This window comes from Sebastes umbrosus, chromosome 17 (assembly GCF_015220745.1).
Source record: "Sebastes umbrosus isolate fSebUmb1 chromosome 17, fSebUmb1.pri, whole genome shotgun sequence".
Classification (NCBI taxonomy): Eukaryota; Metazoa; Chordata; class Actinopteri; order Perciformes; family Sebastidae; genus Sebastes; species Sebastes umbrosus.
In genome coordinates, this window is record NC_051285.1 from 8,727,640 (window position 1) to 8,754,605 (window position 26,966).

General features: G+C 41.4%; 1 protein-coding gene across 1 annotated transcript in view; it reads left to right on the top strand.

Annotated features, from left to right (window-relative positions):
• Positions 1 to 26,547, top strand: part of pdlim4 (PDZ and LIM domain 4) — a 52,116-nt gene extending 25,569 nt beyond the window's left edge. Inside the window, exons 4-7 of the mRNA XM_037748590.1 lie at positions 11,792 to 12,180; positions 13,608 to 13,765; positions 22,027 to 22,165; positions 24,133 to 26,547. Coding sequence (XP_037604518.1) covers positions 11,792 to 12,180; positions 13,608 to 13,765; positions 22,027 to 22,165; positions 24,133 to 24,337 — 891 coding nt within the window. The 3' untranslated portion in view covers positions 24,338 to 26,547. The remainder of the gene's footprint in view (positions 1 to 11,791; positions 12,181 to 13,607; positions 13,766 to 22,026; positions 22,166 to 24,132) is intronic.
• Positions 26,548 to 26,966: the final 419 nt, after the last annotated feature.

A 26,966-nucleotide genomic window follows, 5' to 3' on the forward strand; every position in this document is an offset into this window, starting at 1 on the left:
CATCAATGGGAGTTTTTGATGCCTTACAGGAAAGTATTGTTGTCTGTGGCAGAGACGAAAGTGAAAGAAGCTTTTTAGCGTATGTAATCCATCCGGGCTGTTTGTGGTCATGGGATCAGAATTCTCATCGGATGATTTCTCTCTCTGACATTAAGGATATCAGCAGCTTCCCAGGGGACTTTTATTCTGAAATTACCAGTTGTGTTGATGTGTTGTGCTGCAAAGTATTTTAGTGTACTTTGTACCATGGCCATAGGAGTTACTTGTTTCTGATTGGCTGTCAGGTGACCAGTAAAATAGTATAAGGTAGGGCTGTCAATCGATATTAAATATTTACCCGTGTGATTGTCCATAGTTAAATCGCAGTTAATCGCAAATTAATCAAAGTTTTATCTGTTCAAAATGTACCTTAAAGGGAGATCTGTCAAGTATTTAATACTCTTATCAACATGGGAGTGGACAAATGTGCTTGCTTTATGAAAATGTAATTTTATATTTAGCATTTAACATTAAAAATATGCTCAAACATGGCAAACTCAAGCCCAACAGGCATCAACAGCTGCCAGTGTCATATGATACCAATATCTATCTATCTTCTAGTGTCATATGATGCCAGTATCTTCACTAGCCTTAAAACTGGGCCCGCTACAACCTAAAAATCGCAAGGTGCGTTAATGCGTTAAAGAAATGGCGTTACAATTAATTTGTGTTAACAAGTTATTAACGCATTAACTTGCGCTAATAACAGGACATGTCAAACAAAGATTAAGTTTACAGTTAAAACATGATAAAACATGTCAGGATAAACATCATCAAACATACATAAAAACAAGCTGACCTAAAGCAATACTGTAAATAACATTTTTTATCCGTGGCTGTATAATGCATTGCCATATGTTAGATGAAATACTAAACCTGTGTGAGAGAGGAACTATCAGCAGCAACTGTTTATTCAAACACAGTAATATGAGAGGAGCAAATCTGTCTGTCTCTATCCCCTTTACCTCTCTCCGTATCTCTGTAACATCTTATCCAGTCCTTCCTCTCTCCCTCACCGAAGCCTAAAAATGTTCCCTGGCGTCTCTTTTAATGAAGCGAACCTGGACGGCTCGTAACCGCCAAGTCAGGGCCACTTTATCGTCACGCTCAGGTGGATTCCTCTGAGCATGAAAAGAGGAAACATCCGTTCCCTGGGGTCACATAAAAGACCAAGGCTCTCTCTTTCTTTCTCTTCTCAGACACACAACAATGCCGATTGTTCCTGAATGGAAACAATATATGCACCGGCGCCTCTATAACACAGTTTGAACCAAATCCGAACTATGTGATACTGTTGGCCCACAGTTGCTCCGATGATGAGCCAGTTTGGACAGCAATGAGCAAATATTAACTGAATCAAATCGCTGGATCAGGACGACAACATCATTTTTGATTGTGCTGGGAAAGATTTGAAGCAACGTGTCTGTGATACCTACGGCTATGTGTGATGTGACATGCAACATTAGGACTGTTACTAAAGCGGTACACTTTGGCTAGCAGGGTGAGAACTGAGGCACACCCGGACACTTCAGATCGTGTATAAAGAAAACAATTCCTCTGGAAAATGACCACACATTTTTCTGGCTTACTCAGGCATTCATTGGTGTTTTTACTCGGCAGATTGACTCCATTAACTAAGAATATTGCAATATTTTCTCTACCGCTTGAGACCAATAAACTGCTCCCGAATAGTTACGAATCCAATGACGGCATTCTGTATTTAACATTCCCGTTTTTATTTATGGGACTCCTTGTTCTTGACCAACTGGCTATGTTGGAAATTCCAGTCTTGCTTGTGGGAACTGAGCGGGAAGTGACACATGGAAGCTATGAGGTGTTTCCTTTCACCTTGGGAACACAGGAGACTCTCATAAAAGTCGATGAGGAAATGTTGTATTGTTGGATATAAGTAAGTGTATGACCCGATACGGTTGATGTGACTGTTTTAGCAGCGGCCTCTTGGGTGTTTCTTTAATTAGTTTGGGGGAATTCGGTGGAACTGTGTGATGTGTTTCCAAAGAACTGTGCTCATGTCTTTAGCAGACTACTCGATGTCGCACACAGCTTCCTGAAATATAAATAGTTTGATAACGACGGGTGGCAGGGATGAGATAATGATGAGGTGTCATACAGTAAGTAAAACAGCAAGTGCACATGTAGGTTTGACAACCAAATTTTAATCTAAGCTCCACCGTGTAGTTCTGGGAAGACGAATGAGTTGTAATCAGATGCTTCACATAGCTTCCAAATATCATGCAAAATGATAGGGTGCATTTGAGAGAGAGGATGTTAAGGCAATAGCAAGCTAAAAGAAGTGTACTGAATCTGATCAAGGACCAAATCAGGAGCTTTTTACATCAAAGATCCCCTCATTGGAGACTGGAATGCATGGTCTACTTGCACGGCAGCTGGATTCTTGCAATGGCTCAAGATCACATCTCACGCGAAAATCACGCTTCAAGTAATGTGTTTGTGTCCGGCAAGCCAGTGCACGGTCCATCAGTGTCTTGTGATGAGCTACAGGCATGGTTTAGGAGTGTGTGATGACATGGAGGGTTGACGGTTAGTTCAAAACAATAAAGGCGGGTCCTGAAGAGGTTAGCGTATATGCTGCAATAGCATCAGTTATATCAGAACTGGAAAGTATTTCTTAATTGAAAGAAGAACCAAGGACGGCACTGAAGGCTTTCCTCGATGGAAAAGATCTTTCCGCTCTTCTCCCGACCAGCTTTGGCAAGAGTTTGATTGACAGATGGTTCATCCAATTGCCCGCCAAGTATTTTTTGAAAGTGCCTGCTCTTTTCCAAACAGTTTCCAATGAAGGCTTCTCAGATGGTTCTGTGTAACAAACCATCTGGCGGGTCAGGTTACTTCTGTACAGCATTGGTTCTCAAACTTTTTCTGTCATGCCCATCTTTGGAAGCTGAAAAAAACAATTCCCCCTTGGGTATACTGATTAATATTTGGGAAACCTGTGATAAAATCCTGCAGTTGAACTTCAGTGAAATAAGTTGTATTTTGTGTCAGTTTTGCTCAATCACAATCACCTGTTTTTCTCATCCACCTTGCCATAACTGATGTGTGCACTCATTTGCATTTGAACAATGATGTTATGCTCAAAAAAATGGAAACTACATAGTCGGTGACAACAAATCTTTGATTATTTGAACCGCAACGTGATCCACCGCTTCTCTTTGGGACAAAAAGAGGCCAAATGCCCCCTAGATGACCGGATGGCTGAATGCGTTTTCAGAATCCCACAACGATCACTCTCTTTGCTGTGACAGGTTTGACCTCATCTGATCCACATCGTTCATCTGATATTTTCATCAGCGGTCTTAAAGTGTTAGTGGTAAAATAAGCAAATTATCACTTCAAGATGGAAATTACATCAGGTTTTACGAGACGTCTGATGGAATAATGTCTCGTGGCTTTAGCATCTATGCCGCTGAAACATAATCTCATGCAAAAACCAACTCTCGTCATATCTTCAATCTGAACCTTTTTCCAATGAGAAAGACAGTTTTAGAGAAAAAAATGCCTCTCTGCCTTGTAAAATCTCATTGTGCATCTGTCGCTCCTACTCTTGGATCAGTTTTATGCACAAGTAAAGCGATACCAGCAGTTACTGACATGTCAGGTTTTCAAAATTCCTCCACTTGAATTACACAGTGGCAGCTTCAAGTAGGTGGGAATGGCCCATTGGTCAGCGTTAAAGCCAATCAGTCGTTTTTTGGCAAGTGATATCAGAATGCCATTCATGGCGACTCTCCCCTATTATTAAAGTGATAGCTGTTGTGGCCGAGCACCGTGGCCTTGTGGAAAGAATGAGGCCTCACAATGCGGAAGCTGAGAGGTCTGGATCACACGTCACCGAGGCTTCCAGGAGCTGGCAGCTGCCGGCGAATTCTCCGGGCTAACATTAATAGGAGCTGACAGACGGAGTCCTTGCGACCATAATTCCTTCACTGCTTGGAATTGAACTTTTACAAAAAAATGTGTGCATGATACAAATGTGTTTCATGAATATAACAGGACAGTGGCTTCCCAATATCTGGCATTAAGAATGATTTGCCTTCTAAAAAACATAAAATAGTTACAAGTTGAAAACTTGATAGGCTTCGAGGGTTGTAAACTTAATTCGTCAAAGATGCACATTTACGCTGAGGAATGATGAATAGTCAGGATTTCGTGCAAAGACTGGATAAACCATAAAAGACCCTGAATACGAAACAATATGGGGCCATTAAAGGGTTTAGAGTCTTCTCATAAGTTGCCAAAATATGTTTACTGGGTCCACTGCTACTTAATCCCCTGCCAGGGAATCCAGTTTAGCATTGCTGGGAAGTCTTTTTTGCAGCTCCGCATTCATTCACACAGCAGGCCTTTTAGATCACAGACCTCTGACCCCACTTATTTGGTTGTTTGTGTTCAGTAATCAGCCAGTAATCCCCTGAAATGTCCAAATCAGCCTTTGGGTTTTCCTAATGGAGCCCTCCCTGCTCTGCTTGGCTGTCAGCGTGCTGGGGAGTGGACGGGGTCATTGAGAGCACTCTCTACGGGGGTAAGAATTCACATTTAGAAGATTTAGAATAACCGTCTTTCTCTGGTCTTTCTACTGAATTTTGCACCAACCACTTTTATTCAACCTTCCTCTGTTAGAGTATAAACTGCTCCATAAAAGACACAAAAAGACACAAGACAAGTTTTTAAACAGTTATGAGACGGGAGTCTAAGGTACTAATATGTCTTGTGAAAAAACTGTAGCTGTGTCTCAATTTGGATACTTTCGTTAGTACACTTCCATGTACACTGTGCACACTATGTACTTACTTGCGTAGTGCATACATTTTCAAAGTGTAGTGTTGTCTCAAATTGCACACGACTCACCGGAAGCACGGTAGATCCATTGGTGATAGTCGGCCATGGAAATCACGCCGTATCACCAGTAATTCAATTCAGACAGATAAATTAACCCAATAATGGCTTCCATCCGACTACAGTATGGTGCTTCGTTAAAAAAAACAACACATGTATAACTTAAAGTTGTATAGTTCGGTGTTCGTCATTTCAATCGCAACTGATGCAGCTTCCTCGCCCGCCATTTTCACAACTTTGTAATAGGTTGGCGTCCGTTGAGGGTGAGAAGTGTCCAGCGTTCCACACTCAGCGTTTTGACCATTACGAGTACAACATCCGGGTACTTAGAGTGCGCTGCATTTTGCCATACTTCTCAGTTTGAACGCACAGAAGTACACGAATTGAGACACAGCACAGCTGCTTCATAACTGACAATTAACTAACCCAAACTTTAATCATTTTATCAAAACTTTAAATTAGGGCTGCCTCCTCTTAGTAGATTAGTCGACCAAAATTCCTAAGTTGATTATATGTGTCTTTATGCTTCTTTCATGCCAAATTACTTATACCCTAGAAACTTCTGAGCACTTCTCTGGTGAACACAAGATGTGATTTAAAGTGGTGTTTTTGTGTGATTCTTTGTGGAGAAACTCAGTTCACAAATAGATCTGTCGAGCTTAGTGGGTAGAGCGGGTCGTACTGTCTGCATGTCGAAGTGTCCTTGAGCAAGACACTGAAGCCCAATTTACTCCCCACGCGCTTCACAGCAGCTCACTGCTCCTAAAAATACTTACGATGGGTTCAATGCAGAGGTCATGTATGTACCTGTATGTACAGTATATGACGAATGTAATACAATTTAAATCAACTAATCGATTAGTCAACAAAACTGTATGAGTGTTAGTCGACTAAGAATGTCTTTGGTTGAGGACAGCCCTACCTGAAACATTCAGGCTGTATTGTAATGCTATAATTGGCTGCATCATAAAGAATTTAATTCAACCCAGTGGTGACTTATGGAAGTAAAAGCTTTTTAATAGCTTTATTTAATAGAGGAAATTGATCAAATGCATCCCATTTTAAATGGATTCTAATGCTCCAGCCATCTTCCATGGAGCGTTTCTTCCCTCTCAGACAGGCTCACAGCCAGAAACCCTAAAAACTCTATTATTTTCCGGTCTTTCTCCCCCCCTCCACCTCTCCGGCTCTCTGCTATACCTCCTCTCTAGCCCGTCTGTCTGTCCTCCCAGAGAGGCACCCAGGGCCAGGCCCGGGGAGCCATAAAGGGCTGGTTTGTGTTTGGTTAGTGGTGCAGAGCGCCATGTGAAAAGCTTAATTTCGAAGGTCCAGGGGGATTAAACCATGCAGGAGGCAGGATAGAATGAAGGGGGGTGCATGTGTGTGTTATCATGAATTTGTATGTATGTGTGTTTAGTGAGGCAGGCAGGCCGAGGTCTCGGTCCTCAGTTAAAGACAGGCATATGATTTCAATTAAGGTCCTCCACCTTTTTCTCCTCCTCACCCCCTCCTCCTCCTCCTCTTCTCGTCTGTCTTCCTCTCCCTGAGCAAACTGTGGTTGTGGACGGAGGTACCAGAGCTGCAGTCTCTTCCCATTCAAGCCCTTATTAATCAGGGTAACTTTTAGTCAGGTTGATGAATGGATGAATTTGGTGTCTCTTGGCCTGAATGCACCTCAGTTAAACATAATGCAGTTTATGAGAGCCTATGCAGAGGTAAATTCACATGCATGCAAAAGAAAAACTTTCTTTGTGTCTTTCTTTCCTTCTCTGGCATCCGGTCGTCCTGAACCATTAGCCACGCTTGGTTACCATTGTAAAACAGGTCAGTGAAATCAGATGGCAGCACATAGAAGTAGACAACACTGGTTCTCATAAATAGTTACTGCGTTTGGATCGCCTTCCTTTCTTGTCTTTTTCCCCCACACTTCTTTCGAAGTTTCTCCTCCTCCGAGCCAGAAGGAATGCAGTCAAGACTTGGGAGAAAATGAAAGAGTAGCGATGCTCAAGAGGGAGAGAAATTAGGAAATAGATGATCTCACAGATGGCCTTTTTCAACAGTCTTGTTATGTTGAGTTGGAGATAAAACCGAAGCTGCTCATATTAACTTTAAACTGTTTTGACTACATTGGGAAAACAAGATAAGATTTCCACGGGAATTAGGGTGATAAGGCTTTCACCAGATTAACGCGACTGTCACCTTCGGACAAAATCTACATTAAACCTATATGTAGTCCAGACGTGAAAGGGTAGAATAAATCTTTTTAAGGAGACACTTGGCTTACAGCTGATTTTCTTGTGATAAAAGGAAACCAAGCCTCCATACCTTTAGAGGCAACTTGAAAGCACTTACAGGTCCTGAATGTTACCAAACTGGCATTTTTACAAGGCATGCACCAGATGTGCTGCCTTATAAATCTGCCAACCACCCAAAGCAAATATCTTTGCAACAGGCATGCGAGGCCAGAGAGTGTTACGAGAAAAAGGAGACAAAAGGAAAGGTTGGGGAAGGGGGGTTCGGTTCAGCTGAAACAGAAGGAGTCGCACCGTGTCAGGCCGGAGTGTGAGGGTGAGAATGGGTGCACATGTACTTGCTGCTGACAACAGGGAAATATATCTAAACACAAGTTTTTTTTTTTATTAGCCTTCCAGGTATGCACATACATAACTTTTCCTCTGGGCTCTCCATTTTTTTTTCCTGTTAAAGGGTTTTTTTCTGTACAGTTTTTCCTTGCGTAAGGATTAGGGCTGTCAACTTATTAAAATATTGAATCACGATTAATGGCAAATCAATCACACATTTTTTATCTGTTCAAAATGTACCTTAAAGGGAGATTTGTCAAGTATTTAATACTCTTATCAACATTGGAGTGGAGAAATATGCTTGCTTTATGCAAATGTATGTAGTTATTATTGGAAATCATTAAAAAAAATATATGCTCAAATCATAACATGGCAAATTGAAGCCTAAAAGGCAACAACAGCTGTCAGTGTGTCAGTGTGCTGACTTGACTATGACTGACTTGGTTGGTACCAATGGATTCCTTAGTTTCATACGACACCAGGATCTTCACTTTAGCTTTAAAACTGAGCCTGTTACAACCTAAAAATCGCAAGGTGCATTAATGCGTTAAAGAAATTTGTTAAGGTGTTATTATAGCGTTAACTTTGACAGCCCTAGTAAGGATATAAAGTAGGATGTTGTGCGATTTTTGAGTCCATATGTGACTAATTTGTGATTTGGGGCTGCTGCAATAAAATGTACTTCGTCAGGTCAATTTCCCCTCCGGTCAATAAAGCAAGACAGGAATGTTTTTCCTGTCCTTTTATCTCCATATGTTAGCGTGCGACTACCTGTCCTCCTTTGCATGTTTCTGTTTGTACAGATTAGGAGTCATAAGTGTAATGTCTTTACTGTCATGCCACTGCAGGAGCGTGTAACATAATACACTCAGGGATTTTCCTCTTTCTTGCCTCCTTTATTCTCCGAACGCAGACATGAATAAGCTCGCCTGACAGTCATACAGTTAAGGTACTGATTGATATCTGCAGATCGTGTGAATATGAGAACCGAATAATGAATTCTCATTAAAAAGGGGTGTTAGGACAGTGATTTGTTCTGAAGAACTTTTGTTCTGCAAACCCTTCCAGCTCAGGAAATGAAAGACGTAAGATGGATCGAGCTGTGAAATAAAAGATAGCGAGGTTCAAAAGAGCACTTTAAAGAAAGCAGCCAGCAAAACATTCAAATTCATCCCTCCATTATCTCTTCCTGAGGAAATGCATTCAGAAATGTTATTTTAAAGGAAGGGTGGAGATGTTTTGGGCAGTAGGGTGGTACAGAAAGTAGTGAGATAATCATTAAAGTACCACTGTGTGTCTAATCCAGCACCAGGGCCACGTCTCCAGTTGAACTTTCACTCTACCACAGTGTGGATAGAAGGAGTTAGACCTTATCAGTAATATATCAATATTATTAATCAGAAGATTTTAATCTCCCGAGATCTTTTTCCTCTAGAGGATGCATTTTGCCACAGTGGAATGGCTGCAGATTTGACTGTTATAAGGCCATTAAATAGTCGTTATCGGTCGCTATAAGCACCATAGATGTGGGTCAATAGAGGCCTACTATGCTGTAAAAGTGAAAGCGAAACTTAAAAGCAACACGTTCTAAAACTGAATGAAATGTTACGTTTTGAACGCAAACAAAAACATTTCGTTTAGGGAAAATATCGTGTTTTAGCTTAAAATAACTACCTTTCAAAAGGGTTAGGAAACAAAACTACAACTTCTTCAGGTTTAGGCAACAAAACTACAACTTCTTTAGGTTTCGGCAACAAAACTACAACTTCTTCAGGTTTAGGAAAAAAAACTACAACTTCTTCAGGTTTAGGCAACAAAACTACAACTTCTTTAGGTTTGGGCAACAAAACTACAACTTCTTCAGGTTTAGGCAACAAAACTACAACTTCTTCAGGTTTAGGCAACAAAATTACAACTTCTTTAGGTTTAGGAAACAAAACTACAACTTCTTTAGGTTTGGGCAACAAAACTACAACTTCTTCAGGTTTAGGCAACAAAATTACAACTTCTTTAGGTTTAGGAAACAAAACTACAACTTCTTTAGGTTTAGGCAACAAAACTACAACTCCTTTAGGTTTAGGTAACAAAACTACAACTTCTTTAGGTTTAGGCAAACAAAGCCACTTTATTAAGTTTAGGGAAAATCTCGTGTTTTAGCTTAAAATAACTATCTCACACATAAAGACAACTACACGTTGTTGGTTTCACATTGGATGCCAACTCCGACCTCGTGGGTTAAAACCCTGTGTACTGTGTCCTGTTCACGGTCCCCGACCGCCACCCACATCTACTACAGCGCCTGACTTCCGCTTTTGCTCCTGTCATAATTACTACGGTCGCTAGAGGTCGCTGTCACGTTCTTTTATACCTTCTTTTGGTGGTCTACCATGTGAGTAATGATAAAACCTTCTAGTGGGTGTAGCAGGCCCCTATTGAACCACATCTATGGTGCTTATAGCGACTGATAACGCCTATTCAATAGCCTGAAAACAGTGTAATCTGCTGGAAATCTACAGGACGTTTTGAAGGCATTGTCAATGTAATATTCCTGCATTGCTAAATCAGTAAATGCCCAGTGATATCAAAGAAACTATCAGGGATTTTATCAAATGTTGTTATTCCGTCCATATTCACAAAACATGGAGGTTGAGGGAAAATCACATGAGGTCCACCATCTGTGCAAATAGGGCTAAAGATATGGAGAAGAATCTGGTTTGGCCCTGTGGTGAGCACCAGGCTTCAGAGTGTCTGGTTCACTTGGAGAGGGAGCCGCAGAGAGTTGGGTGTTTCTGACATCCTGCCCAAACTGGGTTTGGCTCCGGGAGACGAGCACCGACTGCCCCTGCCTGCTTCTCCGAACTTTAACCATGAATGGCTATCTGCTAGCATTCGGATCCTGGATTTATCCGTCTTCACTGTCCGAGGTTTTTGGGGAGAGTAGGACGAGGTGGTTCTAAATTTCTCCAAAGTCGTCCGTCTTAACTACAGGAGGCAGGGCAATGACAGAGCTGCTTTTCCAAGTTGTGGGCATGTTGGTGTAGATGAGAGGAGGACTGAGAAGTGCTGATTACATTAGACCTGCGTGTTTGTGTGCGTGTCAGTACATGTGTGCATGTGTGTGTGGTCCAGGACAGGATGACATCCAGCAGACCCATCTGTTGAAATGACAGGGGTCCTGTCTGGAGAAGCTGTGAACCTCCACCTCCTGTGGCTAAGACACTTTAAACACATACAGTCACACACACACATGCACGCACGCTCATACCAGTGGCTCATCACTTGGACTGTTTCCCATCCTGCCGCATTACTCAACTTGTAAACAAGTCACTTTAATTCAGCTAGAATGTTTATAGTCTGAAGTTATGATAATGTGCAGCCCTGTTTGGTCTTTCAAAACTACTGGCTATCTTGGAAATTCAAAGCACTTAAAACACTATCAGAAGTGGTGACATCATTGCGAGCCACGCAATAAAACTTTATCTGTAACGTTCAGTTTCTGAGGCGGACGAGCCGGGCTGGCAGTGAGCGTTATCGCTGAAGTGTGCTGATAGCTGTGGTAAACACTGAGAGGCTCGGTGAAGTCACTGCGGAGTTTATGCATGAAGAGGGCGTTGACCTCAGCATAAATATACAGTGGTGCGAGTGTAGGTGTCTGCGCATCTGTCCTGCATTAGTCCAGCAGCGCATCTGTGTGGCAGAAGAATGTAGAAAGTCTGCTCCAACACATCAAAAAAGATAATAATTTAATCTTTTACAGTGTCTCAGCTCTGTCAGCTTCTATAAACGCTTCAATCCGAAGAAGAAGAAGCAGCAGCCAGTGGAAAAAAACAAAACTTTTGTTTCAATATTTACACCACACAAGTTAATTTGTTTTGACAGAAACATCTGCAGGAAATCTAACGCAAGCTCCTTCTTTATAAGCCTCGCTATTAAAGAGGGAACAGCAGAAATGAAATGGAAAAAAAAAAGCTTTTCTCTCAGACCTCACCGCTGCAAAGCCTCATTTAGGAACAACCACTGTTTTCGCCTTTGAAGAATTGTGGTTTTAAACTCAGGGCACCATTGGGCTTGTTTTCTCTTTTTACCCTCATTTCCTGAACCAAAACATGATGGTGCATTCTGTAATGGACCCATTACTCCTTTTTTCTTCCTCTTAACATTATTAATGATTTCTTATTTGTTTGTCTGGTTTTACATAATTTCCATTCTATTAACGGCGGATATCTTGTGATGTTTTCTTTAGCTTTTTTTAAGTTTTTTAAATGTTTTTTTTTTTTTTTCTTCCTTTGTAGAATTTCCGTCCCATCACCAGCGGATATGGCAGTTCCAGTCGCAAACCTTCGTACACCCCTGAACCCCAGTACCCGCAGTCTCCCCAGTACCAGCAGTCTCCCATGTACCAGCAGTCTCCCCAGTACCAGCAGGTTCCCCAGTCCCCCAAGGTTCCCCAGTCCCCCAAGGTTCCCCAGTCCCCCCAGGGTCTCCAGTCTCCGCAGGCTCCCCAGCCCACTCACCTGAACAACGGACACTCCAGACCCAACAACGGCCACAGCTACGGATACGGGAACGGAACCGGGCACGCTCAGTACAACAACCCAGCAGGACTTTATCACAACGGCAGCAATGGAGACAGATCTCTGCCAACCAAGATGGGGGGCCTCAGCCTCAGCGCCACACACAGGTGAGGTGATCAGAGTGTAAAAATATAAAACAAATGAGTGCTAAGTCCCACTACAATTTACAGTTTTGACAGGATTCTCAGATTAGTCTATAAGAAAATCAGGAAATGTACGTGTTCATACGGATTAGTAAAAACTTCAACTCATCGTATACTGACGCTTTCTCAGACCCCTCGGCGTCCCTTTTCACTCGCAGTAAACACGTGCGTAATGTTGTGAATTAAACAAAATCTCTTGCTTAGGTTTAGACAACAAACCCAGATAGTTTAAGTTTTGGAAAAACATCATGGTTGGTGCCTAAAATGACTGCGTTTGTAAAGTGAAAATGTTACTTGACGTTGTGAACGCGGGACATGAACGATCAGCTGATTGTAAAGTGAAAGTGAAACTTAACGCACGGGACATGAACAGCGGTCCCCTGGATGAAAGCCGTGTGTTGTTGGACCCATACATCTCCCCTCAAACTCAATTCTACTAATAGTAATTTTTTATAATCCACATATTTTCTTCTTTGAAAACGGATAACAGTGAACCTTATCTATGCAGTAGCGTTCAGTCACTTTCCCTAATTCATTCATTACACAATTTCTCCATCTTTCTTTCTTCCTCGTCTCTCACTCAGTCGCAGTTTCACCAGCTCAGGCTTTCTCTCTCTCTCTCTCTCTCTCTCTCTCTCTCTCTCTCTCTCTTTCTCACACACATGCACACACGCACACACACACACACACACACACACACACACACACACACACACACACACACACACACACACACAAACACACACACACACACACACACACACACACACACACACACACACTTACACACATTCAGACTGCAGTGAAGCGCTTCCTTCAGACTCCTGGAAACGAGTCTGGAGACAAACATGCAGTTAAGTGTGTCAGGATTTGAGCACGGCTGTCAACAGCCCTGCTCATCTCCCAGAGGTCCGACCGTTGGAGTGTATCAGATGAACGTGATCCATCCTGTTAGCTTTGGGGAAACTTGACGGATGAATGAGCATGCAGATCCATAGCGCAGAGCTGTTGTGATTAAGACTTCATGCCCGTGGAATCACATGTAGACTGTAACGTGTACACCTCTGTTTCTCCCTCCCTCTCTGCTGTCTCAGCTTGTTAAGTTTTCTTTTCTTCCTTTGGTGGTCTAGCAACTGTCATCTGCTTTTATCTTTTTGTTTAGGCTACTTCAGCTCATTTCGTTCCTTCCTTGCTCAAACATCACATCAGGACACCACCTGATAAAAGACTAAAAATACAGCGGCCATATTTGATACCAGAAAGAACCTTAGCTCCTTTGTTGTCTTTACTGATTCCTAAAAGAAATTGATGTTTCTTGCCACCTGTCCTAATCCTTATTAAGTAGATTGCAGTACAATAATACTGTATCCTTCCTCCCTTGTCTCCTTCAGCCCAGAGCCTCCCACACAGTCCCCTGGGGGTCGTAACGGTTTTGACCCACACTCAGACGTCTACAAGATGCTGCAGGACAACGAGGAGCCCGTCTCAGCTCCCAAACAGTCCGGCTCCTTCAAATACCTCCAAGGAATCCTGGAGGCTGAGGATGGAGGTAGGGATATATCTGTGTGAATGAAAAAAAACATGTGCACTGCAGCCTACATTTTTAGTGTTGTGCTGCTTTTCCCAGGAACAGGAAGATTACTGTAACCGATGGCACTTTTGCCGTTGTGTGCACTTTTAGCACCGTTAGTTACCAGCCACCCGCTTGCCTTTGCCATGTTGAGAGCTGTTTAGAGGCAATAGAAATGCTCCCAATCCTGTATTTAGCACCTTTAAATATCAGAAAATTTTATAAAATGCCTATTTCCCAAAGCCCAAGCTGAAAATAGAAAAATATTTAATTCAATAGAAGACTTGAAAACCAGCAAATATTCACATTTTAGAAGCTTAAGGCTGTTCATCTTTTTGCACTTTTTGCTTAAAATCGGTTAATCGAGAATGAAAATATTTGTTTTTCTCAGTAATTGTCTGTCAGCTCTGCGTATCTATGATACCACCATATTCCTTTTGATGAGCTTTAGAGGGCTGAGCAAGGCCTGCATCTCATTACTGATTGTCTCAAAGAGTGATGCATCATGTGCAACAAACAGTTCAAGGACAGCTTGCAACCTTTAACTTTGAGGAGGTTGTATTTCTCTTATTCTGCAATGATATAATGTCAGCTATCGTGACTTTGATACACTTGGCTGCTCTACTGTCAACAGACTATAAATATAACGTTGAAATGACTAACATTGTTGAGCAGGTATAAAATGAGACTGCCTGCTGCGTCTGCATCTGTGCAATTCTCACAAACTATTTTCCAAAGTCAAGTTTATGATATACGTATACGGTGGACATTCCTGAGTGAATATTTCCTCCTGTGATTCCAGCCAGAGGAACATCTTTTCCTTGCTCAGGCGGCTCCTCTCTCACTGTTTTGAGCTGCTCTGTTTTACTGGCATAGTTTTCCTTTTATAGAAAGACGCAAGACAGCGAGGTTAGGGGATAGAGAGGAAGAGTGTGAGAGAGAAAACAAGAGGACGGAGGGAGCAGGAGAAAGATGAAGTGCTTTAAATAGCTCACACAGGGATGAACATGGGAGGGAAGTTTTGGTTTGGCAATTTACTGCAAAAACAACTTCACAAAGGACAATAAAGTGAGAAATATGGTGTTCCTGTCTGCCTTCTGACCGCTCAGCATTCCAGCTTTTGAGGAGGAGTCATGTGATGCTGACAGCAGCGGAGGAGGACTAATCCTCTCACCTAAAACATTCTTTTCAGTGTCCATGTTTACCACTATAAAGCAGGGCAAACGTTGTTAAAGTCGTAGTTATGAGCCAAGTGTTGGTATGTTACAGCGGAAACAGCCTGGACCTCAGAGAAGTGGGCTTATGACCTGTTAGCACAGATTGTCTAAGATTAATGTTTTTCCTCAACCTCAGCAACTAACACTGAGGCATGCTCATCTTTATTAATATTAGTGGAGTGTAACCAGCTGTGGATGTATGAATCTGCAGTGTCAAAGTCAGCAGAGAACTTCTCTCCAAAGATCTGCTCTGACAGAGTTTACAAACTGGTGCAGATGTTTCCTTTAGAAAAGAATGATGGCTTATAGTTGGTGCTGATTTGAATATTTTCATGCAACAAAACAACAGCAACTTTTGGTTATTGTGTCCTCCTGATATTTACTTTTGACAGTGGAAAAAAATATAGAAAATAGCGTATTGGCCCGAATTTTTGTGTTTCTGCAGTAAAGAGGTCGGGAGACGATTTCAACTTCTTTTCACTCATCAGGAGCTAACAATAGAGTACACTGGGCCAACTAAACCAGTTTAGGGCTGGCTAACTCTAAAAGACACACAACAGACTTGAAGTGACTCGCTAGCAGGCCAGCAACATTAAGGCCGCAAACAACCCATAATGCATCACTCTCTGTAGGAGCTGGCAGGTGTTACACCGATATTCTTTTAATTCAAAAAGTATATCTGATGTCGTGAATATTTAAATATATATAATACAATCCCTAAATTTTTCAAATGTAATCATGCTCGGTGCATGCACTTCTGCTGCTCAAGGCGAAAAATAATTATGCCGCCCCTCTATTTCAGCCCGCTCTCATTCCCAGGGCGTCAAATACCGAATATCAGAATAAATCAATCACTGATTTTCTTTCCCTGTAGAATCTTATTATCTCAGGATGAGAGGAAAAACTTCCCGCTCAGCTATCACATCCCTGGGTTTACCTTTTGATGTGAGAGCCGACCGGATAATCCACAGCGCAAGGAACAACGCTGACTGCTCCTGCAGTGAGGCCTGGAGCGGAGCCAGAACACACTGTTTCCTTAATTTAGCAGTTATCATTACACTCAGAGCAATGAGAGAGAGGCAGAGCTAAAGAAAGAGGCAGAGTCTGAAGAGGGCTGGAGGGAGAGAGACACTGCTGATGGATTAAAGAGATTTAAAGGGAACTCTTTTCGTCTGCAGCTCAGGAGACTGACAGGTTGATTGACAGGCTAAGCCCTCGATGAAACACGGAGACACCTCAGGTTTACATTGGGATCATTTGAAAAGCTACCTGTCTCTCTGTCGATGTTTGTCCGTGTCATTTAATCTGTGTGAGAGTGAGAAATCCTCCCACATATGTTGCTTAAGTTTGTCCCTTGGTTAATGTTTTTAACAGCCCAATAAAGAAGAAACAAGTCAAATTTACAATTGAACACATTCGACACTGAGTTTAAAGTCAAATCCTCTTGTTTTTGAATGCATACCTCGCTGTCAGGCTTTTAAATCACAGTAGTTGGTCCCCTTTTGAAGGTGAAAGCCCCCGTAGAGGCCATGTTGACTTTCAGGGGCTTTTAAAGTTAAAGCAAACAAGAGTGTCAGTTTACCCAGAATTCCTCAGACTCTGCCGTGATTGGATAGCAATGTGGATGGTAGAGGGGTGGAGTGAAAGTAAAATACTGGTGTTAAGTTAAGCAGTATTACCTACGGTTGATGATGGAAAGAAGAAACCAATACGAAGGTCTGTTTTTTTCCATAACATCTGTGGGTTTTACTTAGTTATATGCTCACAAATAAGCCTTTACGGACAGAACTGTTTCTGTATTTTTAAAAGAAATTCACATTTAAATAGTTTACTGTTGAATGTGAGATCTTGGGGATTGCTCTGTTGCCAATGAGATTTTATAATTTCCACCTTTACTAATGAGATGATTTTTTTTTGTGATCAAATTATTATTTTTTCGATAGTGGAGGTTAGATTGATATATACCAACAAATCATCAGCATACATCTGTAATACTGGACATGAATCATTTTATATACAATTAAGCATACAAACATGGTATTCATATATATATATATATATATATATATTATCCACGTATATTATGTAGGCTACGTATATCTGCCAAACAAAGGGCTCATATATAAAGTAAAAATTTGAAAAAAATACAACAATACATATATTAATTAATTAATTAATTAATAGATAAACAAAAAAATATATATTCATAAAGAGTAGTAGTAGGTAGTAGAAAGAAAAGTAGACTATTGATGTGAATTTAAGAGGAGGACAGAGAGGAGACTGCGTGACGGGGGAGCGTTTCTCCAACAGTCGGAAAAAGAAATAAACAAAATTCCAGTGACCTCTCTGAAACCTTATCCGTTCCTTGAACTCCGAGGTTATTTGTTTAGAGAGAGAAAATCCTGAAAAATATCACATTTTCTACTGTTCCTTACATTATATGTTTCTAGAAAGGTGGCTTTACAGAACATCAGCTTGCAGGGGTTATTTTTTCAGCAGATGGCTTGTCACAACAGTAATGAATGATGGCCACAAAACACAGTTTCAGTACATGGAAAGCAGGCTGTGACCTTTCTCAGAATAAGACCTCGGCGTACTAAGAAATCCATCAGCATCACTGCTGTGCAGAGAAGGAAATGTTGCACTCGCAAGGTATAACACCAATTATCAATTGTTTGTTTATGTTTTCTTTAGTGTATAATCACCTGAAAATAAGGATTGTTGTGTTCTACATGTTGCACTGCCATGTTTCTACTGTAGCCCAGAACGGACAAACCAAACTCTGTTAACTTTTCCTGCTTGGGCCGGAGACGATAACGTTACTCACTCCCGTTACCGCCGCTCTCCCTCTCTTGCTTCACCACTCACTTCCCACGTACACACACACAGACTCTGCGCACTGACCTTAGCTCTCCAATATGCTTGGCACACAAGAGAGCAATCTCCTCACCTCACTGCTAGATACCGCCAGATCCTACACACATGACCTTTAAGGTTAGGATAGGTCATCGGGCAGCGAGTCTTGCGAGAGTCTTTGCACGTTTTTGCAATTTTGGGATTACCCTGAGCAGGTGACGTAGTATATCGAGCAATCGATGTTTTTTGTTGCCTAAACCTAACTAAGTAGTGTTGAGTTTTTTGTTTTGTTTCGTTCTATTAAACAACATTAACCACATATATAAAACTGCAACCATAGTCCGGAAGAAAATACATTTCCCTCATGAAAATGCAGTTTAGTTGTATGCGAACGTTATTTTGTGGGAGACAGGGTTGCTCAAAAGTGACATAGGAAGTTAAATAAATCATCCCAGGGGATCAACTTGGATTTGATTTGAACAATGTGACTGTCTGTATTTGTGACCACCAACTCCGATAGGTGAAAGTAAACATCCCATCAGTCTTGCCCCCTCTTCAAACACACTGCAGAGCAATTCAAGGAAAAGTAGGGGGAGCATTCCACTCAGATTGTTATTCCACAGGGATCAAGACGGAGCTGAACAGATACAAGATTTAAAGCCCGAGCAAGATTCCTAGTCCAGTGGGAGTAAACATGTGATGCCAGTGGTGAGGGGCTTAACCCTTCGGCTGTCTGTTGGCAACAGGAGAGTTGTTGCTTTTTGTTTAATATTCTTTCATTTGCTTACTCTATAAATGCTCAAAATACGACCGTCATTAGCTTCCAGTGCCCAAAGTGAAGTCATTGTTTTATTTGTCCTAGTGGGAACAACTTTGAAGTACTCGGTTTACAGTGGTATGGTAACAAAAGCAAAAAGAAATCCTTAGTTTTGCTTCATAATAAGCCTTAAATTGATTATCAGATTTGTCATTGATTCATTTTCACGTCAGCACCGTGTTTTCAGACATTTTTCTCTGTCTGACTGCATGTGTGGCCCCAGAGATTAAAAGCTTTTTTACGTCCTCAAAAGTTGATACAATACCCCACAAAATGATATTATTACAGCTGTTTATTTATCTTTCGACGCTGCGATTCCCTTTGCCTTAAACTCCCCCGAGGCTTCACATTCTGCACTTGACAGGTTTGAGTTAGGATGGGGGCTGTTTTACAGTACGCTTGGTTGATATTAGTCACAGCGTAGGACACACATTGTGCCGTAAATGTTGCGTGGGGTGAGATTTGTGTTGTAAGCGGCCAACTTGTCACTGTCTGTCAAATAAAATACGGTGTCTGTCTGCAGTTGGCAACAAAATATACGGGGCCTAAGTAGTCTGGCTATTTAAAAATGTAGAAGCAAGACTAAACAAGCACTTATTCATTCAGTATCTATTCCTAACTGTGGTCTAAAGGTTTTGATTAGTCAACCTTCCCCTCTGTGAGAAAGTCACGAAAGTGCTGCACATAAAAGGTTTTCCATCCAAGTGCATCGTTAGGTAATAGAGACGTTAATCCGAAATAACCTCCCCAGCTAATGTCAGCTCTTAAACACACCATGGAGCAGTCGGAGGCGAACGCTTACTGAGGGATGGAAAGTGCTTCGAGTCAGGTGCCAGCTGCGAGGCAATTAGACTGTGGTTAGTGGCAGTGATAGGTGGCTCGTTGCTGGCACATCATCAGTAAAGGGAAGTCCTATAGTGCAGCTCACTGTGCCCCACTGATCTACCCTGGTGCACTTGTAACCACTGGACTGGCTCCAGTATTAAGTATGCCCCTTTCATGCATTCCAGTCAGGCATAACTAAACGCATGATGATCGGATTTGATCGCTCTTAATAAAAAATGCCTTCCGTGGGAAGGCAGCAACCCTTGTCTGCCACCAGAATAACCAGCCTCAACTGCTTATTATGGGTTTTCTTTTTTAAATAGCCTTTTAACATAAATGATCATTATATTCTGTTGGTCAGAGATGGGACCAAGTCACAGTTCTGCAAGTCACAAGTAAGTCTCAAGTCTTTGCACTCCTGAACTTTGAGTTTCGAGTCCTAGACAAGTCATAATGCACTCTTCACCGAATGTGATGCCATTTTAACAACAGAGTAACTGGTGCCAACTGGCGCTCGGTAACGTAATGTTAGTTCTTCATGGTTTTCTCCAGCAACTTGATTGAATGCTGTCGAAATTGGTTCAGACAAAGTGGATCTGGGGAATTTATTGTAAGATAATGAAATTGCAAGTCCCAATAATATTTACCAAAAATAAAGAGTCCAGAGTTCAACAAAAAAGTTCAGTTTGTTAAGTTCAGTTTTTCCCCTACAAGTAAATCATCTTCCCAAACAAATCAGTAGAGGATCTCTAAAAAAGGAAATAAACCCAACATCTCCGACGCTGTTAGAGTTACCTCCGGTACCGGGCAGTTGATCGTCTCCGTGCACACACATTTTAAATAACAGGCTACTTTTTACTCTTCGGGATTGGGGGAAGGTATCAAGTCTTGTCAAGTCAAAAGGCTCAAGTCCAAGTGAAGTCACGAGTCACTGGTGCTAAAGTCCAAGTCGAGTTGCAAGTAGTTTTTTATTTTGTCAAGTCGAGTCTAAAGTCATCAAATTTGTGACTCAACACTTTATATGGGTTCAATTTGAAAGAAATCTCCTGGAGGTGTTGTCATTTCAATTTTTAATTTAACCAGGTATTCACTTTTAACATAGACAATGCCTCTACCTGTTCTTTCCATTGAGATGAATGTCGTTCACAGATATTGTGTGATTGTAGCATGTTGGTGTGTTAGTTAAAGATTGACTCTGTAACATGGGATGCTGGGTGTCTAGTCAGGTTGACTGATGAAAGCTTACTAGGAAATGCCACTCCAGACTCTTGAATGGAGCCCACATGAAAGAGACACAGAGGGGTGAAAGAGAGGGGAAGGCCAACAGAATTTCAGTGACTGTGATCTAAAGGGAAAGCAGAAGAAAAAGGGAGTACTTTCTTATGAGTTAACACAGACTTTTTTATTCAGTGGCTAAAACAACACGTACATGTGAATTTCCCCACCAATGAATCATTCATTTGGAGACCACCGTGGAGATTGATGACAGTATTCTGTCCTTGGATTTTACATAGCGTGCCGCTGGGTCATATTTCATGATATCTGAAAGTGAAAGCATAAATCTCTTTAAAACAATCACATGTTGAGGCTGAGGAAGAGGATAAGTGGCAACATCCTGCTTATGAAGGCAAGCAACAATGTTAATGAGACTTACAGAAACACTAACCCTAAGCATGCCAATACTTTTGGTGGGCTACCATTTGTCTTGAGCATGATACAGCATTGACAGCAAAGTTATAGTCAAATTAAAAAAACAAAGTTTCTACTATAAGCACTGTATTCTCTGCTGGAGCAAAACAAGGTTGAACCAGGTTATTGTATTTCCCCAATTGGTTGGTAGGACATTGTTAAATGATGTGGCTGCGAGGGTGTTTATAGATACTCTTCTTGTGTTTAGGTAGGTTGCTAGAGTGTTATTACTCAACCTGGTCTCACGGAAAGGCGTATAAATAGCACAACATTACACGGACATTCCGCGTGTCATGAGGACGGATTTTAGCCTTTTCGCATATCATTTGTACACCACACAACAAAACTACGGTAACGTCCAGAGTTAGGTTTAGGCAACAAAACCACTCAGTTAGGATTAGGAAAAACGTCACGGCTGGGCGTAAACTAAGTACATAAATTTAGTAAAATACGTATGGCAACATCGGTACGGAGAACACATCACAAACGTCACTAAAAAACGTGACAAATGTCACTAACATAACTTAGAAAACTTCTGTCTCAAACTCCAGTCTCCTGGTTAAAGGTCCTGTGTTTTTTGGAACACAGAGTCCTCCAGAGTGCAAACACAAACACACTCTTATGACCCTGTATGACACACACACACACAAACACATATACAGTATATATATAAACAGGGTTACCTGGGTGAGAGGCCCACAAATGTTCATGTCAGCGCCTGGAAATCTGTTGTACGTTTATGCTTATTTGTTAGATCTGTCCTCTGAGTAGTTTATGATGCAGTTTCCAAAGTTCTTGTATTTATTCTGTGGTTGTTTTTGTTTCTGTTTTTCTAGGTGTTTCCCCAACAGACAGAATGAGAAACTTAAAGTCTCCAGTCAGGTCTCCAATCCCCAAACTGGGAAGCCCCATCCCCAGCCCCATGTCTGGTCTCCAGAAGCTGCCCCAGTGCACACGCTGCTGTAATGGCATTGTGTAAGTATTGAACGTTTTTGGTCGTCTAAAAATGTCTTATTCAGCGTTCGGTTGACGGCCAATCTCGAGGCTTCAAAACAACAGTCCACAAACCGATGGGTGACGTCACAGTGATATGTTCACTTCTGATATACAGGCTATAGGAAGGGAATTTCGCACAAACGTCCACTTGGACTCAAGGATCAACTGATTAGATTTTGGTGGTCAAAGGTCACTGTAATCTCACAAAACACATTTTTGGCCACAACTCAAGAATTCATATGCTAGTTATGTCAATTTCACACAAACGTCTAACGTCTAAGATAAAACGATGAAGTGATGACATTTACAGACATGTTGTGGATGGATGGATGTAAACTGTAATTTGACTGTTTGGCGGAGGCATACAACCACGAGGCGGTAATTCTAGTTTTATAACTGTTTCGATTTGCTTTTCATTTCAACACTTGAGGTATAGTGTAATCATTTCAATTTAAGGTATTACATATAATCACATAAAACGTAATAGTTTAATCATTATGGTTACGGTGGTTTACAATTACAGACTACTGAAGATGCAGTAAATAAACACACATAAATATGAATGATTTATTATCAGATTTGCTGTCGCCATCTCGAAATTACATGTCTCTGTGTGGTTTAATCGCTCCGCCCGTGGTCATAAAGTTTAAAAGTTGAACATTGAACACGGTTCTTCCCTGCCTATGAAACAAAGAGGTTAACTTGTGCAGCTCAACCTGCACCAACAGGCCTCTCGCAAGTACACCCTACTCCCATTTATCATTTTAATGATTAAACCAAGCCGACGTTCACGCCCTTTCCCACGCACATACACACAGGTACATAATGCACAAACATACACACACACACACACACCTTTCTGCCAAAGTAACAACATGCACCGGTAATCCCCCCTCTATAAAAGCAGCTGCAGGTAAGCAGTGATGTCATCGGCTTACTTTACCCCGTTAACAAGAGGGCATTGTAGGAGCTTGCAGGGGCGCAATAAGGCTGTTATGACCTGGGAGCATTTTTACAGCTTTTTAAACAAGTGTAGAGCGCTGTGTCAAGAGTTTATCCTGCAAGTCATGTGGTTAGACGGGGAAGGCGGTTAAAAAAAGATGCAGGCTTACGACTGAATGGTCGCTGGCCCGAGTCCCCAGTCCAGAAAGGAAAATCTTATTGGGAACAGTGAATGAACAACGCCCTTGAACAACCGCCGTCACTGTGTGTGACTGAGTGAAGCAGTGAACTTTCTAATGCACCAGCAGCCAGCCAGCAGAATGAATAATGTACTATTCAGCTCCCAGGTGTGACAGCATGGTATGTGTGACCTTCCGTCCACCTGAAAACTTCCCTGAAATATGACAGAAATATATTCAAATACTTGCATGGTTATAGTCGCTATAAAGTATGATAATAATTGCTGATTAGCATAGATAATAGAAAGCTCAAGAGGCAGTCATAAATAGTTCATCATCACTTCCTTTTAAAGTCCTCTGCGCTGATGGTACCTCCCTAAAGATTGCTTGCATTTATCCTTTTAAGGCAGTTTGTGTGTCATTGCATCATTTTCCAGTCATGCATTTTCATACTTCTCAGCAGTGCGACCGCATACTGTTCCATTGTAAAGCTTCAGTCACACTGCCACCTCGTTTTGATGCATACAGGGAAAATGTACAGTATAGTCCTCTATCTTTGGTCCTTTTTTCCCCTTTCACTTCATATAAGGAGTTGTTTTTCCTGTACACGGTCAATAAAAATATATTCTGACTCAGGATCCAGCAGAAAACGTACCAAAAAGAAACCACCCCTATTTAAAACATATATAGCCTTACTGGACTCTACACTGTTTCATGTGTATCTCTTTGTGTGTGTTCCATTTTGCAGTCATCCTCTGCTGCATCTCCATCATTTCTAAATGTGTTTTCATAATACGTCTAACGCACTCTTATCTCCCCGTCCAGTGGCGTCATCGTGAAGGCCAGGGACAAGCTCTACCACCCCGAGTGCTTCATGTGCGACGACTGCGGCGTCAACCTCAAGCAGAGAGGCTACTTCTTCATCGAGGACAACCTGTACTGTGAGACCCACGCCAAGGCGCGCGTCCAGCCCCCAGAGGGCTACGACATCGTTGCCGTTTACCCCAACTCCAAGGTGGAGCTGGTCTGAGGTGGCGATACTGTATAATATAACTAGGGGGAACTAAAATCTGGGAGAACGGGGCTAACTAGAGTATCCTAGCCTACATTTATCAGGCTCTGTCACGCAGGAATGCCGATCTTGGATCAGTTGTGCCTTTGGGAGAGTCCTATGAAATGTGTGTATCCAAGATCGGCATCTCTATACACCGACAGTCTTGATAAATGTATATTGAGCATATTGAAATACTTTGACAGAATAAGGCTTGGCTCTGATGAGTATCCCAGACCCATTAATAACATGACAATGTATGTCCCCACCTGACGGCCCTCATCTCTCAATCAGTGTGGTTTACATCCAAGAAAAACATTTAACCACGGTGTTCATATCCACATCACCAGCACAGCATATATTACCAGAATATTCAATGCAATAACCAAGAAACAAGAAATGCAGCAGATGACAAAAGTCTGCAGATGTTTATGCAGTTTTAAATCAGTACACCAGTATACTTTTCTAACAGTCAGTGCATTAGTTGTATGTGTGTGTGTGCAACCCGTTCTCACTCCCAACTCGCCAAACGCCGCTGAATAGGCAGCGCCCCTCGGCATCGGGAACCAACGCATGGAGGCGTCCTTTAGTTGGGAGTGAGAATGTGTTGTTGTGTGTGTGATATGGATTATTACAAGAGATATTTGAGTTGATTGGTGGTTTTTCTGCCTTCTGACGGATTTTGCATTTCGGTATTATAACAGCAGTTTCACAACGCATTTAAGGTATACCGATATTTAGTTTAAGCTTCGGTTAAGGGGTTTTAAAGGTTTCAGTGTCTTTTTAACTATGTTACAGTTACACATTATGCTCCTGTCGCAGGATACACTTTTGCATTTTGTATTTATTTACATCTATGCAGTTTATTTTTCAGACTTTCTATGATACAAAACTGGGGAACATGTCTGTTTTTCTGCAGTTGTGTGAAACAATAAGCAATAATTCATTATAAGCAGATCTCTAACACGTATAATTGCGAGTGTCTGGAATGTGCGAGTGTTTCAGTACGCTTTGGGGAATGAGTTTACCGAACTATAACCTGTAGTAAATGCCTCTGTGTGCGGCTATCCAAGCACCACCCCGCCCCCTCTGACATTTAAATAAAACTCTGCAGGAGACATCCGCAGAGTTTCTCCCAGATGTGATCACAACAACCGCAATTTATAAACAACAAAATGAAAGAAAATTAGACTTTAATGATGCAGTGCGTGCATGTACTGATGACATTTTGATACACACTCACAGGAGATTGTAACTGAAGTGCTCTCAAGCACCTGACCGAGAGAGGAATTTCAGCTCTCGCTCATGTTCGCACAGTTCATAAAAACAAGAGCACCGAGTTCACCGGGTCTGTTTATTAAAAACACTCCATTTTGACACCAATATGCTCTCCGCCTCTCATGACAACTTAAAAAATTTGAGACGGTCGTAGAAAAACTGTCCACAGCTCACAACATGTGGGAGTAATATTCACCTTGTTAAGTTTTTTTGGACCCACAACACAGATACATTACAGTTTCTCTTTGGAAGAGAGAAAAAGACAGAAGTTGGAAGCATACGTATCTGTATTCCCTTCCTTCTATCAACTCGAATTTCTGCTCACAGCCAAGCAAATGAAATAGATTTGTACATTTCCTCTGAGAGAGAGGGAACAGAAAGGGAGGGCGATGAGAAAGAGACATTTTCTTTTCTTTCTGCAAGAGGAAAGAAGCGCGTCATTATGAGTCCAGTATGTGGCCATCAGTCTTGTGAATAGTGAAGTAGGTGGAGATTATTCTTAATTTTAGTTTCTAACAAAACTACTTTTTTTTATTTGAAATGAGAAAATGAATTTTGCAGTGCTTAATTTCCATCGTTTTCCTCTAGATATCAACAGTGATGTGTAGCTGCTGGTATGCCATCTGTACTAGCTGTCTTGTAAATTATGTGAAAATTCTATTGCTACCACATTGTTTCTTTGGTATTGTACATATTTGTTTTATCCTGATTGCTTTAACTAATAGTGCGTAACATGTCACTCACGTGCCTTCGCATACCCGGTGTCTTTAAATGATTTCTTTTTTGACACAAATCCTCTTCTTGTGTTTAACTTATTGTTCTACCAACACGTGTTTTTTTTTGTTCTGGAGCTTCTTATTTGCTTGTTTTTTCTAAGATCTAAATAAAATGAGAAGTGCATTACCATGTTATGATCGTTCACATTCGTCACTGGTCTTAACTGCAGGATTTTCAATAGAAATTTCCACAAGGGATTCAGTTTGTATTTTTTCCACATTGTAAGACTGCAATATGTGTGTCTTGCAACCTAATTCCTAAAACATCCACTTCACAGAAGCATAAAATGTGAGCATAAAATTGTCAGGACACAAAACCTGCTCTTGTTTTCATAGTGTTGCGTCTCATACAACTTTATTGCCCACGAGAAGGAGTGTGTTTTTCAACTTTAGATCAGCAGCCACCCTTCTTAAACAGTAAAAATCAGGGTGTGAGGTAATACACAAGTCAGTCTGTCTCTGATCATTAAACGAGAATTAATGGGGCCTGTTTCTGGACAGAATATAAATTAAACCAGGAGTAAGCCTTCATTTAGAATAGTTAATCCTTGTTT